The sequence below is a fragment of the Camelus bactrianus genome, chromosome 5 (genome assembly GCF_048773025.1).
Source record: "Camelus bactrianus isolate YW-2024 breed Bactrian camel chromosome 5, ASM4877302v1, whole genome shotgun sequence".
NCBI lineage: Eukaryota > Metazoa > Chordata > Mammalia > Artiodactyla > Camelidae > Camelus > Camelus bactrianus.
This window is the reverse complement of record NC_133543.1, coordinates 53,669,850-53,687,079: the sequence shown is the minus strand read 5'-3', so window position 1 is coordinate 53,687,079 and position 17,230 is coordinate 53,669,850. Positions and strand designations below refer to the sequence as shown.

The window sequence follows — 17,230 nt, the reverse complement described above, 5'->3', positions numbered from 1 at the left end:
CTTTTTTAATAATCACAATACTATGTGTAAAAGATCTAATTTTCAGACTGTTAGAACATCATGTTAATTTAAAGGACAAAATTTTTCAAGGCCATAAGCCAAAGATTATTTCATGCCCCTCTTCCACTAACAAAATGGAAATCAGGTCACAAATATTTTACAAATTACTGTTTGAACAGGTCAGTGTTCAGGGGTGTCAATTTAAGAATCCTCCCTCCTCTGAGGCTCCAGTACACATCTCTCAATAGCTAGAGGGTAATTTATACTGCCTGGATTTCCAGTTGTGCTTCCAAATTAAGCTGTTTCATTAATCATGTAGTAACTGTGTTCTGCAATAAAATCAATCATGCAAAGAATTTGAGGAAAGTTATCACTAGATTAAATTTCAGAGCATTCCCTAATTTTTTTTTTTTGCAAAAGGTGAGGCAACATGTACATTTAAATTAATGAATATATATTTTATTAGTCTTTACAAAAATTCAGTCTGATCCAAATAGATTTATATTGAGAACATATCTGTAAATTTTAAAATCAGACTGAATTTTTTAAATGAATAAAATATATGTGTTTTTTAAAAGATGTGTTTTTAATTTGAAACTGTGGATAGAAAGTGGATGAGCAAGATACTTAGAATGGTTGATTAATGTCAGAACATTTATTGTGAATGGTTTTATGAACCTGTCATGGGGCAAAATAAAATTATGTACATAGTTATCACTAAATCAATAGGAAAAATGGAGCAAGAATTTTTACTCTGAGGCCTTAGTTCTATTCTCTGCAAAAAAGCCAAAACACCTATCTATTACAAATGTGGCTCTTGCCCCATTTAAACAAAGAAGGAAATCAAGGGTGACATATAAAACTGGAATGGAAATGTTGGGATTCATCATGACAGTGCCATGGGGAGGGATTACAGGAGTAATTCTATCCCCTTGTGCCCACAGAAATGGAAAAACGAATCGCTGCCAATTCCCATTTCCATGGATTTACAAATAAAAGGAGCCAAACACGAACTTAAACTCAACTGAGACCCAGGGTTGAAAAAATCTCCAGGAACATGAAACAAGATCAAACTCCATTACAACATATTGAAATAAAAACTGTCCACAGCATTTTTATATTAGAAGTTTGTATACTGAAGGCCACATTGGCAAAGAACCATCTTCTGAAGCTGGTCATAATGTCCATCATGCCAGTAGTTATAGTCTGTTGTAATGGTCTTTGACCTGTAGTAGATAACGCAGGGAAAGGAAGCTGCATGCTTAGCTAGCGTAAAACAATTCCTGAGCAACAATAAAAGCATTCCAAGCCTTCCCCCATCACTTTATAGCAAGGAGATCCAAAAGATGACAGTGAGAAAGCCTTCTCTTCAAGAGAAACACAATGTTTCCAACATGCAACAGGTTAATTAGGCAGTCAACACAAGCTTCTACCTGTGGGGAATTCCAAAATGGACAAGAAATCTGGAATGATTTCTTATGCATCTTTGAAATTCCAAGTGGGATGCTAGATACTTGATTAACACCGTGGGGCAAACTGGGTTTGTACAGAGGTCTAAAGCCTCCTCTTGTGTGTACATATAGTTTGCAGTTTTCTTCAGTGCTGTGGGTGGTATTTAACAATAACAACACCACAAAATAACTCACCTGCAACAAGATTCTTTGTGCATTTTTTAAAACACTGTAAGCTTTCAAGTGAAATAAATAAAGTAAAATAAATTCAAGCAAGGCAAGCCATTGTGGACATTTGGAAACGTCTGTTAATGGGACACACACAGCAAGCTGTTGCTTTTAAAGTTAGCCACCACAACCATAGCAGGTCCCACAGCTAGCAATTAAAAACATTGATCAATTACCAATTACAGAAGTAGATCAATACTATGCATCAGAAGTAAGCCTCTCTTTATCAGACGGCTGAGCATGGATCTCAGCCTTGTGATATGTGGCATCGTAATGATCTTTCTTATTTCTCTTGAAGAAACCACACTACAAGGAAGCAAGGTATTTAGTCAGTTTTACAGTTTTGTGTAAAAGAAAATCTCAGATTTTAACCTGTTTTTTATTTATAGCTTGTTTACAAAGAGAGCACTGTGGACCAACCAAAAGGGAACAGCTCCTGTACTATATTACATTGTGACAGCAATTAACCCAACTCTATTACCATGGGTCTCTGGTCAGATTTTATATGGATGACATTAGTCAGCTAATTGATTTTTCCATTTGTAACGAATCCTGAGGGAAACAAAATCATCTGAAAGGGGAAAATATATACACATCTGGTTATATCTTTTGATGGTTTCTTCTTGCAGAGAATATCGACTCCAAAAATAGGCAAAAGATTGACATCTACAGTTTATTGATTCCAAAGTTAAAGAATAAATTCTCTAAGACAGCACAAATCTAAATAAAATAGATACTGTGAGTATTTTTCTGCTTTTCACAGTGAGTTTTATAGAATAAATGCCATCTAAGGTGAAGCCTTTGTGGGATAAATCACAATATAAATCCAAATACATCATCATGAAGCAATGATTGCTGTCATTTCCCCACACTCTGAACCACTCTAACACTTAAGTGGCAGGAACCTACGCTGCTCAGGTTAGGTCACTGTAAATGAGTATAAAACTGTAATTCCACTTTCTACTAAAATTTCCTCATTCAGCCATGGAGAACCTTTTCTGTTTACTTTTATCTAGTTCATAAGGCCATGGAGCTGCACTTTGAAATGTACTTGATTGAACAAATTTCTTCCCTCCCCAGAAAATTCTGCATCCTAGCCTGCCATGAAGATAAAAATCTAGATCTGCTTTATATAAGTGGTAGCTGCTAAGTACGTGTGACTCTTTAAATTTAAATTAAATTTAAAAGTCAGTGCCTTGGTTGCACTAGCCATATTCCAAGTGCTCAACAGCCAAATGTGAATAGTGATTACTTTAATAGATAATGCAGCTTCAGAACATTTCCATTATTACAGAGTTTTATTGGGCAGCATTGATCTAAACTATTTATCTTGATATTTATTTGTGACTCTCAACTTACTGTAAGTAAGCACACCCAGCCAACCTTCAATTACATGCGCTATTAAATAAAGTGAGGAAAGGAATGAACCAGGAACCAAGATTCCTGGTTATGCCTCTAACTTGGCAACGTTCTTAATATCCATGGGGCATGGTCATCTTTGTTTACAAAATGAAGGTGCCTGGACCAGCCTGGAGGACCGACACCCCACTCCCCAACCGAAATCCTATGTAGAATCCTGATATTTAAGCAAATAAGTCAGAACTACTATTGTTGAAGTGGGGACGTTGGCCCTACCCCCACCTGCCTAGCTTAGTCTTGGAACCTATATAGATGTACAAAACCCAATTTAAAGGCTGCTGAACTGGAGTCCTTTCTGGCCCTCAAATTCTATTATTTTAACACATAAAAACAAATAGTTCAGTTTCAGAAAGAAAAGTAAAAATAAAAGTGATTTTCATGTGGGGGTTGTAGAAGTTGTCTGATTACTTTAGAGTTCACCTGTGAGTCTGGATACTTTAGAACATCCAAAAAAAAGAAAAAAGAGAGAGAGATCACCTAGTCCAATCCACTTAATAAGCAGCGAAGGCAAACCCCAGGGGGATGAAATGCCTTGTGCAAGATTAAATAGCTTGGGTTTCTTAACTCTCAACCTACCTTCATTATAGACTGCCAGTTGACTTGCTCTGAAAAAGACTGTCCTTGTGACTTCTTCCAGAGAGCAGCAGGCCACCCTCAAATATCAAACCTCACATTCAGTTTTCAATATCAACATAATTTCTAGAGCATCTCCTGTATTGGCTGGCTGTGCTTATCAGAGAAACCTACTACCTGGAGTAAACATCAGAGGTAGGACTGGCTAACATCCCATGGGAGGAGGAGTCTTGGCACGAACAGACACCAAGCTTCAATTACACAATCGGAGAACACGAGAAAATTATCCAAGATTGGCAAAAGGAAGTTACTTGGAAAAATTAAGCAAAAAAGAGATGACCAATATTTGAAAGTGAGAATATCCTGAGCCCTTGTTAATTATCCTCTCGGATCCAAGGAAAAGATAAGGATGGTTTGATCCTAGAGATTAATGATTGCGTTTCCTAATCCTTTACCACTAGACCAGACATGTTTGTAAATCCAGAATTTCTGGCATTTTAGAAAAGTAATACACTGCATACATAATGTCATAGTAATCAAAAAATTAGTATTTCTGCAGTGAGACTAATGAATAAAGGATAAAGTCTATAAATAACCTCTTCTCCCATCATATCAAGTTGTGCTACTAAATAAGTCATTACAAACTTTGTTCTGAGTTTTTTACAAGTTGTAATTGTTGATAAGGGTCTGTGAACCTCCATTACTCACTGAGAATAATCCATAATCTCTGGCAACAAAAGTACACATCCATCTCATACTTTTTTTGTAACATAGGCTATTCATTGGTAGAAAGCAGGGGGAAGATACTATATTATATTTGCAGGACCAAATTCTAATGAAGAGCATCATACTAAACCCAAATCTTCCTTCTGTGATACAGGCAGTGATAACCACTTTGAGAAATTTCATGCTTTTCTATTCCTAATCTGGCTACAACTGTGACAAGCCCCAATGGCTGCCATGAACATTTCTTTACAGAAGTTGAAATTAACAGGGACACAGATTCCAGTTAATGTGATACCCAAAAATTTAGCTTAGATTCAGAATTTGATCTTAGATAAAGAAAATGCCATAGTGGTAAAAAAAAAATTTAAGTATTATTTGCCAAACATGCTAAATTATGTATGAAACACCAAAATGTATATACTTAAGAAATTTCTTACAGTGTACAAACATACCTTCAAATACAAAATATTAGGTAGGTATTTAGATATTATATAATTCTCAAGTTTGCTGTATGTTGGAAAATTTTCACAGTAAAATGTTAGGAAAAGGAAACAATGAAAAAAATTTATATACTATCAGTGTTAGTTTACTTTTTTAAAAACGTGAAATAAAATTCCTTTCACAAAACTCAAATGCTAGATATGACTTACCTTCCATAGTAAAAACACTAATAGAGCAAGCATCAAAATCCCAGCAAGAATGGCCACTAGGATGATCCACCAAGGTACTCCTGAATACTGAGCTACAGTCTTCGAGGGAAACACAGTCACACGAACCTATGGGGCATAAAAGAAAGCAGTATCATTATAAATTAGAGAATTAATACCGGGAGTTTACAGTACTAATTTTGCTTCCATACACATTTTGGACAATGCAGACTATGGTTGGATGAGATGCCTTTTTGATGTAAGATCCTTTCCTTTAATAATGGAATACTGCTTCAAGAGGCATTTCTTGGAGATCTTTTCCCAGAACCTGGAAAATGCTGGATTGTGTTCTGACAAAGTAATTATTTCTTTGCTAACTTACCTTTTTAAAATGTTTGTAATCAACAAAAGTAGAGAAGATTGTACAATGAACCATCATTTATTTGTCACTAAGTTTCAACAATTATCAATACACAGCCAATCTTTTTACATCTATACAGCCTGGTGTCTTTTTGAGAATGATTCCCCTCTCTCTCAATTAAGTATTCAACAGTGGCAACAAGGATCACTGTATGCACAATTAGCCTACATTCCTCACTCAGATTTTAAAGATGTTATGAAATATAAAAACACTGATGGAACTGCATTACTGATACCACTTCAACTTTTCTTAGGATTGAAACTGAGCAGGACCCTGCAGGGCCCTCCAGCTGACCAGAGATTTATGGCTCAGATAATGTTCCAACTACAAGTAAGATTTGATGGCTACTGGGAACCACAGAATCCAGACAGTCATCTCTGAAAACAGAAGACTGTCCCCCTCCCCAGCACGTAGTCCCTTCCTCTTTTCCCTCGGAGCAAAGCCTGGGGAGTTGGGAGTTGGTTCTTTGAGACATGAGTCCACCTTCTCCCCAGGACTGTCAGCTTCCTCAATAAAGCTTTCTTTTTACCCAACACTTATTTTTCAGTATTAGATTCCTGAGCAACGAGCAGTTGAATCTGACTTCAGGAACAAGATAGCAAACTAAAGCCCATCACAAAGAATAAAATTTCCTGAAATGGCTCGGTGTCATCTTCTACAGCAATGCGAATGGGCAAACTAGACTCTGGATTCATTCAGAGGCAGCACAGAGCTTTAAGCAGCAGCTGATAAGAAGCTTAAGGTCTAAACATTTGATAGCTGGCAAATACCAATTCAATACAACAAGTGTTTATTCAGAAATCTAAAACATTGCTCATGGCAATTTGCAACAACTTGGTTGTGTGGGTTTAGAATTCAAGTGGATTTCTGTGATGCCAGGAGACTATTTTTCAGAGCATGTAAAAGACCTGGTGAAAGCTACAAACAGGATTTTGTAAACCATACTGATTAGAGATCTACCAGTTTTCAGTTTCTGATTTTTTTTTTCTGAATTTTGAGACTATAAATTGAAAGGTAAAGAAAACTTGGAGCAATTTAACTTCTGAGAAGAGTTCCTAGTCAAGTGTTCTCTATTAGTATTGAATTCTGGATGCTGCCTAAGAATGCCTCTATGTCTACACTGTGCTTTATTACTTCTATAGTTGAACTCTATAAAAAATTTTTTTTCTTAAAGTACTTCCCTTCCTACTTATACTAGAAAACAGCTTCTCAACCTCATTTGGCTTATTAGGATATATTTGAAATAACTGCTTTTCTTTAAACATTTAATAGGAAAGAATTCACATTTAGAGTCTCCAGCATAAACACCTAATCACCTACTACGTTTCCTGTTATGCTCTCAATGAGGTTTCACCCAAGCTCCCAGCCCCAAGGAGGGCCTCATGGTTCACTTCCCCTTGCCTCCCTTCCCCCAACAGGTGTCCCAGCTTTAAGCTAAAACAACCTTTTTTTGAAATGACTGGTTCTAGCATAGGAGTACCCACCAAGTAGGGAAGAAAGAATGGTGAGAGACCAGTGAAGAAATAATATAGTTGATGTGACTAGTAAACTGGACTATTCTAAGATAAAAGATTATTTCCACGAGCCTCTGCTGTATCTCATTTAACTTTGCTTCCCTAGTATGTAGCACAGGGAAGGCACACAGTGTGTCCCTGGGGCAAGGTGATGACTCGGAAGGGCCATCCTCATTTTTGAGAATAAGCTCTGATAAAACATTGAAGTGGAGAGTGGAGACTGGTCCCATGCAAGGGGAATCAGCCTTATAGTCACAGTGAGCACCAGAGCCTTTTAAATGGCTGATCAGGAGGGGAACCACTCCCATAAGTGGCTGCAATCCAGCAGCTTAAGGGCTGAACAGGTATTTTTTGGTTTTGTGGGGTTGAGGGTGGGGTGAGGCGTAGGTGCGAACCCAGATGAGAGCTTAAGTCCCAGGTCGGCTACCATTCAAACCAGATCTTAGAGCCTTTTAGAAAATGTAAAACAATTCGCACTGCAGCAAAGACTGAGGACTGAAGCTAGGGGCTGGTTCACACATTTAAAGGACAGATGTGATCTGCAAACCTAGTCTGCGTGCAAGGCCACACTGTGGTCCAGGAAGGGGATAGAGGCCAGTCAGCAAGATTTTATTGTCTGTTTCCTTAAACTGTCAACTGCAGTGTTTTGTTTTGTTTTCTTTGATAGGGGTCATTCTTCAGCTGGGACTGGCCTTAGAATCGGGAGAGAGGAGACCGACTGTGAGCTGTGACTCCCAGAGCTCGGGAAGCCCTGTCTCATCTTGTCACAGCAGCTGTTATTGATGGACAATGACAGGTTAAGGAGAGTAGAAATTACTCCAACTCCCAAAACTTTTTTTTTTTGGTCTCATTAAAATCTCGGCCTTTCCAGAGGGATGACCTGTGCATGTGAACCTCATCCATCATGTGCCCATAGAGGGGAAAAGGGCTTAAGCTCTGCTGATGCATAAAATTCCATCACCGTGAGCAGTGCTGAGACCACATTAGCCTGCCCCCGCCAGAGTGGTTTCCCTAAATCACTCTCGAATGTAACGTCCTCTGTGCTAAACACCAGTATAGGAAACCACCCTATGAAGGGACTTGCATATCTTTTACAAAACTCTATTATAAAGGCACCAGCCCTCCTTAGTAAGTGTTCTTCATATCAGAAATGTCTTATCAAAGGATCCATACTCAAGTTCTTCTCTGAATTTAGAACCAAAAAGAGAGAGAGAGAGAATCTCCTACCCCTGAGGGATGATGTGCCTTTCATATTTCCTATTATCTTTGGCAGCCAGGAAGCTTAGATACTCTTTCTACTTCCTTAGGAATGAAGTGGGGGTATATAAATACAACTCATAAGTAATACTCTCCTTCAACAATTCTCTCCTGGTTCCTAGACCTAGACAGACACTGTCTCCTAGGCTGTGAAATTCTTAACATTGACGCTGGGTCTTACTCAACTTTGCTTCTCTAGCATTTTTGCAGGAAAAGCACACATTGTGTCCTTAGTAAGTGCTTTTAACTGGATGGCTTTTGTTTAATTGATGCTAAAAGGTAACCATCTTATCTGATTCAGTTAGGTGACCAGCTCTCTCTGACTTTGTTCTAATAATGTTTGAAAGTATTTTATTAAGAAATGGACACAGATCTCTTGAAATTCCTTGGGTTATATGGAAACATAAAGGTTTTTTTTAGTCTTCTTTAAGCCGGGATTAGAGTAAAAGCAATGGGGAAAATTTCAATACTAAGACTGAAAGACAAGACTGAATTAATTATTCAACCTCCTTTGCTTCTATCTCCAAAGAAGAATGATCTAGACACTGGAAAGAATAGATGACCCAAGATAAAGATGAAATTAAAACCCTCAGTAAGTGGGGGAATAAAACGGAAGGCATCCTGACACTTGAATTAAGTTTAAATCTTCAGGCCCCCAAAAACTGCACCTTAAAATACTAAAGGAAGGTGTAGATATGATATCTGAGCTATTGTATCTCAGAAATCACAATTAACAGAAGTATCAGAGATGGAAAAAAAGTCTCCATTTTCAAAAGAAATGTATTCTAGTTGTGAGACTAATAATGTTTTCAAATGTACCAATTATTAAACAAACCAAGCAGGATCCCAGCAAAGATTCCAATTCCCACTAGTAGGCACACGTTCCCCCAGCCCCAAGAACACGAAATGCCCAAGAGAACGTCATCTGCATTTGTGCCCCAGCCATTAGACTGGATTCCAGGGGCCCCAGTTCCATCATCTTCCAGAAAACAAGAGCACTTGACGAGGAGTCATGAGCCCAAGGTCTGGTCTCACCTCCACATGCTGGTCCTGAGGGGGAGACAATCTTCCTCGGACTCAGTTTTCTCATCTGAACTTGAGATCTGGGGGCTTAATGGGGAGCAACTGTCACAGAGTCAAAGAACAGGAGCCCTGAAGTCAGACAGGCACAGGTTTCAATCCAGGAGCCCAAATGACATCCTTCTCTGCGCCTGCTTCCTTTTTTTGTAAAATGGATACAAAGTCTACCTTGGCATTCTTCTGAAGTTTAAAGGATAGCATGTAGGTGAAGCATCTAACAGATGGTAGACATTTTATTAATGCTTTATTCATGTTAGCCCCTTCCCTCTAAAGTATTCTTTCTCTTTCCAGTTCTAAAAACTCAGTGATTCTCAGGGTTGCTGATTCAAAGTTACAGAAAGTTATAGCGATTGCCTTCAGTCAGAGAGAAAGGATGCTCAGGGAGGGTGTGGTTTAGCTGACAGTCCTTATGATGCCTTACTGGTAAAAAGTAGAAAGGTGGGCTGGAGTAACCTGCAAAGACAACAGAAGGCCAGGTGACGGTATGTCCTGGTGAGCCTGGGACAGTCCTGGTTTGCACCATGTGCTCCAGAATCCCGCCCAGCTTAGCACTTGCCCCAAATGTGCTCTGTTTTGGAAGACACATTCTAACAGCTAACAGCCACAGTATTCCAGAAACCAGAGTGACTGGGGAGACTCACTGAATTTTCAGCTGCCTAAAGGACTTAAGGCAGGACATTGCTGTTAGCAGATCAGTAGATCAACTTAAGGACAGTAATTCACAATCTTTCTTTCTCCATTCAGTCTCTTTTGCAAAACATTCCCACCTGTGACCTGTGGTCATTTGAGAGACTGATATAAGCCCCTGTTGATGTCAGACTCCCACAAGAAACCCCTCCCTCACTGTGGTAACCAGCTTCTGCTCCTATTCCAGTTCAACATTTTTCTTAATTACCTAGATGCAGACACAGAAGGCATGTTTCTTGGTTTTAAAAAAAGGTAAAGCTTATGGGGATAGAAAGTCAAGAAAGAGCAAATGATCAAGATGCAAAATTATGCAGTAAACTGAAACAACAGACCAAAAGTGAATCACATAAAATGTGAGTAAATCGCATGCACTAAAGGCATGCACTTAAGATTTTTTTTTAATTGCTCAAGGATGGGATATGGTGACTAAAGCTTGAAAACAAATTCTGATGAAAACACTCTAAGTATTAGCAGAACATAAACAAAAATAGTAGTTGCTAGAAATGCAAACAATCACCAGCCACCATTAAAAAACCATATTTTAGGCTGGACTGACAGAAGCGTGGGGCTGAGATGCTGGGAGGCAGTTCCAGCGAAGCTAAACTAGGCAGACCGCACGTCCAGCTCTGCCCATCTGGGGGTCACACTGCCCAAATGGGGCCAGCCCCGGATGGGGAGAGACCTGGAACCAGTTCAGCTGTGCCAGGCAGGACAGGGACCTGGAGACCTGGGTGCTTAGTACTAAAGAGAATAAGAGCATGTTGTCCAAGGAGGCAAGATAGTTTCCTTCAATTATTTCAAAGGCTGCTATGTGGCCGAGAGAGGACTTATGTTGGACTTGTTCCAGGGAGCACAACCAGGAATGGATTTTTTAAGATTCAATTCTGGATTCGTATTTGGAGATTGTTTCTAATAACTTCAGCTGGCCACACATGCCACGAGCTACCCCATGATGCGGTGAGGTTACCGTCATGGGGGGACCTCCAACAATGGCGACAGCATCAGGGAAGATACAAGATGTGGGGGCTTTACAGACCTGGGAGGTGCAGCCATTTTCTCCTTGAGCCAGCAGCTCTCAAATCCACCCCCCCTCACCGCAGACCCAGGTGACCCCAGAGTCACTTCTTTTTTCTCATGATTCTATTGAAATACAGCTCAGGGTGGGCAGCACCTCAAGACACAATCTACCTTCTCCTTAGTGGGTGTAACGGTGCGATGAGGGAAACAAGTCCCAGAGCAGCCCATCCTCAGGCTGCAGGTTGGGGTGGAGGGGACAGATTTGCTCTGAGCTGTATGAAGACAGGGGGATCCTCACCTGAGTGCCTGCGTTTGGCAGCTTGATATTCTCGGTGGCAGCTGTTACATCAATGGAAGCCCGCACAAGAATGTCCAAGTAGTTCATTTTGGAGTACTCCTGTTTGGGGACACAGTTAGCGGATGCATTAGTGAAGAGAGACATGCCCTAAGAGACAGCCAATGTCTCGCGGGGTGTGGGCTCGCGGCAGGGCCGCACCTCCAGAAACGTGCTGTTCCACAGCCTGGAGCGCAGGACCACCGAGGCCTTGCTGTCCAGCCCCCGCAGAGGGCACTTGATGTTCACACAGTTCACGTTCACACTGCAGTTCTGGGGAGAGAAGAAGAGTCATAGTGTGACAGGCTGGGGAAGCCCTCCCTGCCACCCTCTGTCCAGCACAGCTCTTGAAAACTACTTACAAGGGTCTGGTATTTTCTCTCGGCAAATAAAGAAAATTTTCTGCCATCGTCCGTCTGTCTTTCGGCAATTTCTCGCTTCTTTCTTGAGTTGTGAGACTTCTGGAAAGAATCATACCCGAGATAGTTCCACCTAATGTAATTCTTTGGCACTGTCGTACACACTCTAGAGCACACCCTCCCAAATAATGCCAAATTCACACGATCGACAATTCATCTTTACCCTTCTCCCATCACCAAAGATGCAGAAGTAATTTAAGTGTAAAATCCACCAAGTGTTGTTACCAACCTCACTTCAAATTTCCTGATTAAAGTAATTTATTTCCTTAAAACTCAGAGAGAGAAAGAGGCTCTCTTTGTTCTTCTGTCTCCCCACCAAACTGAGCGTCCCAAGATCAGGGATCAAAATCTCATTCCTGTACTCATAAGCACCCAGCTCAGTATGGTAAAAAGTCAGCACATCTTGAAAAAATAAATGACATTGAAGATCAGGAAAGGAGCAAAAAGATCTAGCATATGACTTCTTCAAAGTAGACTACTGAAAACTAAGCCAAGGGAGATGTTTTGAAATGCCAGGTTTCTTAAAATAAAGATTAGGAATAACGGACCATCTTGCTTCTCCAAGCCGATGAACAAGGATCATTCTATAACCCACCAACTATGAACACTAATCACATGCAGTCACCTTAGAATTTACAGTAAAACAGACATTCAATAACAAAACAAATCGCTTTCAAACTGGAGTGTAAAGAAGAAGCCAGTTACGTGAGTGTGGAGCTGTCAAGAGAGGGGTTAACAGCGCAGACTCTGAAAGTGTGTGGACCTAAGCTTGAATGCACTGCCCTCTTAACTCCCAAGCGACTATGAGAAAGTTAATCTCTCTGATTTTCAGTGTCCTCATCTATGATATGGTGACGATAAGAAAAATACCTCATGGGACTATCAAGTGAATGAACTGAGAAAATGCAGCAAAGAGCTTAGGATGGTGCCTGAGACACAATAAGTACTCAATAAATATTCACTACTTTGAAAAAAAATGAAAAGGCTTCAAGGTCACTTGCTAAGGTGCCACCATCTTTTGGAATGAGTCTGGTTCCACCAGGAGTTAACACTGGTTGGCCCATCCCCAGGAGCATGTCCCCATCCTCCTTAGATGTCACACTGGGCCTTAAAACTACAGAAATGTCATTTTCTTCAAAAGGCACTTGACTGACCCTGACTTATGTGCACCATGGTCCCTCATCAGCAGAACTCCTTAGCCTGACCTGGTTACTGAACCATAAAAGAGAAACTGTGACACCAAAGAAAAAGTCAACAGGCCAGAATGTCAGTTTCCCAGGGAAAGTAATGATTTCCCCCTTCTCTTCTTTACATCTACGGAGACATGAGAGAAATCCACTGACGTACCTTTAGGTTCAGGGGGTTTATTTCACTTTGTGGCTGACAAGCTATCTTTTCCAGCCCTTTGGATTCCACTTTCACCAAATAAAGCAACCACTTGCCATTGCTAATTTCTTTTGGCCACTGGATATTCAAGGTTGCCGTGCCGAGGTTTTTCAGAGGTTTGCCCAAGTTAATGACCTGTTAGAAAATAATACGTATTATCTCAGTGTAATTCTCGCAACATAAGATTAAGTAAGCAGTTCCTATTGCCAAGAGAAAAAGCTGAAATATCTGGCATAATCCTACAATAACAGCACAGGCTCCAAAAATGGACTACAGGTAGGGTATTCAAAATAGAGATTTGTGCTTAAAGATTCTTGTCAGTAAAAATAGAAAGGGGGCAGAGGGTATAGCTCAGTGGTAGATGCATGCTGGGTATGCACAAGGTCCTGGGTTCAATCCCCAGTACCTCCATTAAAAAGCAAATAAATAAATAATAGGTCAAATTATTTCTTACCACACCCCCAACCAAAAAAAAGGAAGAAAGAAAAAAGATCAAGATCAAAGAGAAATGATTGTTCAGTCAATCCAGGAACAACTTCTGTGTGCAACAGAATCTACACTGTAGATATGCCGCACTCTCCATATGCCCAGGGAAGTCACATGTGTGTTTGCATGCGACTCTGTAACCACCCTGCCTGGCAGATGACCAAGCCTGTGTGGTGGCAGTGCACCCATTACCTGCTTCTAAGAAGTCCCCCACGACTGCAAAAATGAAGCTGCCTCTGTCCTTACCACCCAGGGGAGGCTCGGGAAAACAACTGAGACCCGGAGTAGCTCAGCTACACCTGCAAAGGCGGTGTCATAACCACCACCCCTACCTGTCACAGCTGTGCCTGTAAAGCTAAGAGATGCGCAGAGGAGAATTCAGTGTCTTCATCCTGCTGGAGTCAAGGGCGGGCCCATTTGTGCCACTTCACTTTCACCTCAACATGGTCACGACACTTTCAGGTACACGATTTGAGTCGCACAGACCCAAACCCACATGAGTTATGAGCCACCTCTGTACCGTGTGTTTATGTTCACGCCCCTGGACTTACGAGTCACTGTGACCAGCTACTCTGAAATGGGTCAGCGCAATCATTAGTCTTCCTCACTGGCTTACGCCAAAGCCACATTCACCATCACGAAATTGGGCATGGGAAAGGTCAATGAACATTAACCACAAGCAATAAGAGAGATGACCTTGTAACAGAGGAAGAAATAAATCATAACACATTCTAAAGCCAAACACAAACTACTTTGAGGTTTTTGCTTTACAGACAGACTCTGGGGGCGAAAATCGAGAATTCCTTTGTCTCTACACCACATATACACTAAAACTCTCTAATAAGAAAAAGACCAACCTGAACTGGATTCTGAACAAAGTCCTATGTTGAATGACAGCTGTGGCTCTCCATTCTGGAAGACACAACTTTTACCCTAAGCCAGGATAGTGTTTAAAAACTCGCAAACTCACTTTATCATGTTTATTGATATTATTTATTAAAATTACATATTCAACACCATATATAATGTTAGCTTCCAGTATATAGAATAAAAGGACCGCTGCGGCCACTTACCCTGAACTCATACTCGATTAAACTTCCCACTTCATCTTCAGATTTCATAGCTTGCTCACCAACAACTGTACCTCCAAAATACACCTGGGATGGTTTAGCAACTCTGTGAAATTAAAAAACACCAGTTTTAGTGAGGAATGTAAATGGTTCTTTCAAACACTGATTTGTTATGCTAAACACAAACACTTACCCGGAGACCGATAAAAGCAGTTCAATAACCACTTTTGCTGTAGCTGTAATTGAAGCCAAATTATCTTGATTGCTTGTTCTGAAAATGAAAAGGAAACAATAGGGTTTTATTTTAACAGTCAGTTTTCTCATTAAATTACGCTTCTTTTATGAGCTAGATAAAGGCCAATTCATTGACTGGCTGTGTTTTCAAGAAATAATTCTGAACGGAAGGTTGAAGGAACTCTTACGTTTCCAACTTCAGATTAATATCCAGATCTGTGGTGTCAAAGGTGACCTCAGTTGTACTTAGAATCAAATAAAAAGTAACCTAAAAACCAGAAATAGCTGTTAACACAGACTGAGCATATCGACGCTGTAATGGTACTTAAAACATTGAAATATAGTATGTGAAGGCATCACCTACACTGGAATTTCTTTTAAAAGGATTCCCAAGCTCGCAGTCTGCTTGTGAGCCATTCTGGTTAGCAACACAACTCAACTGTTTCTCCTGTAACAGAAAAACACACCAGATCGCACAATACGTTCACTTGCCACATGGTGTTAGTTTTTTCTCCAACCTGGTCCTAACGATACTTGCCGGGAAAGCCCGCAGTTCTCTGTATGCTGAGTAAGTCAGGGTGTCAGGGAAAGTTGCGATGAGTTTAGCTTCATGAGCGTCATCTCCGTCTCTGGTGGGATCCCTCGGGTTGGAAGGGCTATTCGTCACCGTGATTTCTAAAGCAATGTCCTTCTGGTCTTTTAGAACTAGTTCTGGGATACCTTTTTGACTGTTAAAAAACAGAAAATGACAAAGTTCTCAGTAACCCTTTCTTAACAAAGTCACTGCAAAGCCAGAGTCATTTTTACTATTACTACAGAGTGATTCTTACATTGGTAAATAAGAAAATTTGTCTTGATTTCCTTCTCGGGTACAAAATTTATATTCTAGCTTAAGGTTGCTGTTACATATGTTGTCCTCTCCACATCCCTCTTTTAAGAAGTGCACCTGGAGGAAAACAAAACCGTTGTAATTTATGTCATTTAGGACTCTCAACTAGGTGACTGTTTCCCTATTATAGCCCACTTCCCTGTGTGACAATTAATACAGCAGAATTCAAGCTACAAATATACTCTGCCATGAATCGAACACCCTTTAACAAAACTGTGTCTCCAGAACACTCTGATCAGGGCACTGAGATACCGCGGGGCAAGGAAGGAATAAGCCTGCCTCTGTCGCTCCCTCGGCTGTGTGGCTTCGGGCAGGTCACCGAACCCTTCAGAGTCTAGGCTTCATCACAGGTGAGCTGGGGCGACCTCCACCCTACTTTGTAGGGTTGCTGAAAGAATTACCAGTAATGATGACAGTGCTACCAAACGCATGATTACGCATTTTAACTCATGGAATCCTCACAATGGACCTATGAGGGAGATACTATTAAGAGCCCCAATGCGCAGATTGGAAAACAGAGGTTATGGTCAGGAAAGCAAACGGTAGAGTATCTCGCACAGTGCTGAGGGGTGCTTGATAATCACAGTGATAAATAATTTGGAAAATGGTCTCCTTGCTTGTTATGTTTAACGTGACTACATAGTTTGGAATATACACTAGAAATATTAATGTGATAATCAATGACATCAAAAGTATATTAAAAAGTATACAAGGTACAAGGAACTAAGGCTTGGAGACAATACAGATCACAATGTGCAGATTCAGGCATTAGCCCCTAAGCCTGACTTACTCGTGAAGAGCTTTGTCAGTGGGCCACCAGAACCAAGAGCCTCAGAGTGGACACTCCAGTACCAACTGGATTTTGACAACAAGGACATGAATGCCAAATCAAGATGTCACGGTCCTCCAGCCTCATCTTGCATCTCTGCCATCCTAAACCTGAGCAAACAGACTCCATCTCATAGGAGGTATACCGCAAGCTATTAATATAAATTTTGCTTCCAAGGATTACACAGGCTACATTAGGCACCCAATGACTATTTCACCACTAATACATTTTTGCTTTGCTGAATTTTGATACTGCTTGATTTTAATATTCAGACTAACAGTTTTTTTTCCACATTTTAATGTTCTCAATGGTAAAATACAATGTATCTTTCTTTCTACATACAGCTATAGGAGAAACCTAATGGGAGAATAATAAATTCTATCAATTATAGTCTTGAAGCTGCAGTGGCCAAAAATTAAGAAAAATACTCTCTGGCTCCAAATTGTATTCTGTATGTTTCTGTATTCATTGCTAATTTGGGAAACACATTTTCTCAAACTCCGCATGCATTAAAAAGCTTATTTAATACAAAAGAATTTAATACAAAAGCAAATCACTCATTC

The 17,230-nt window shown here is 40.3% G+C and overlaps 1 protein-coding gene across 2 annotated transcripts in view; it reads right to left on the bottom strand.

Moving 5' to 3' along the window:
* Positions 1-17,230, bottom strand: part of ITGA6 (integrin subunit alpha 6) — a 76,369-nt gene that overhangs the window by 2,522 nt on the left and 56,617 nt on the right. Inside the window, exons 14-25 of one of the 2 annotated variants that reach the window (XM_074363888.1) lie at positions 15,780-15,895; positions 15,488-15,677; positions 15,314-15,397; positions 15,138-15,217; positions 14,909-14,986; positions 14,719-14,821; positions 13,121-13,294; positions 11,717-11,815; positions 11,517-11,627; positions 11,319-11,417; positions 5,048-5,173; positions 1,856-1,985 (exon numbers count right to left, since the gene is read on the bottom strand). In XM_074363888.1, the coding sequence (XP_074219989.1) occupies positions 1,878-1,985; positions 5,048-5,173; positions 11,319-11,417; positions 11,517-11,627; positions 11,717-11,815; positions 13,121-13,294; positions 14,719-14,821; positions 14,909-14,986; positions 15,138-15,217; positions 15,314-15,397; positions 15,488-15,677; positions 15,780-15,895 (1,368 nt within the window). In that variant the 3' untranslated portion in view covers positions 1,856-1,877. The remainder of the gene's footprint in view (positions 1-1,855; positions 1,986-5,047; positions 5,174-11,318; positions 11,418-11,516; positions 11,628-11,716; positions 11,816-13,120; positions 13,295-14,718; positions 14,822-14,908; positions 14,987-15,137; positions 15,218-15,313; positions 15,398-15,487; positions 15,678-15,779; positions 15,896-17,230) is intronic. The other variant, XM_074363887.1, reaches the window with a different exon arrangement.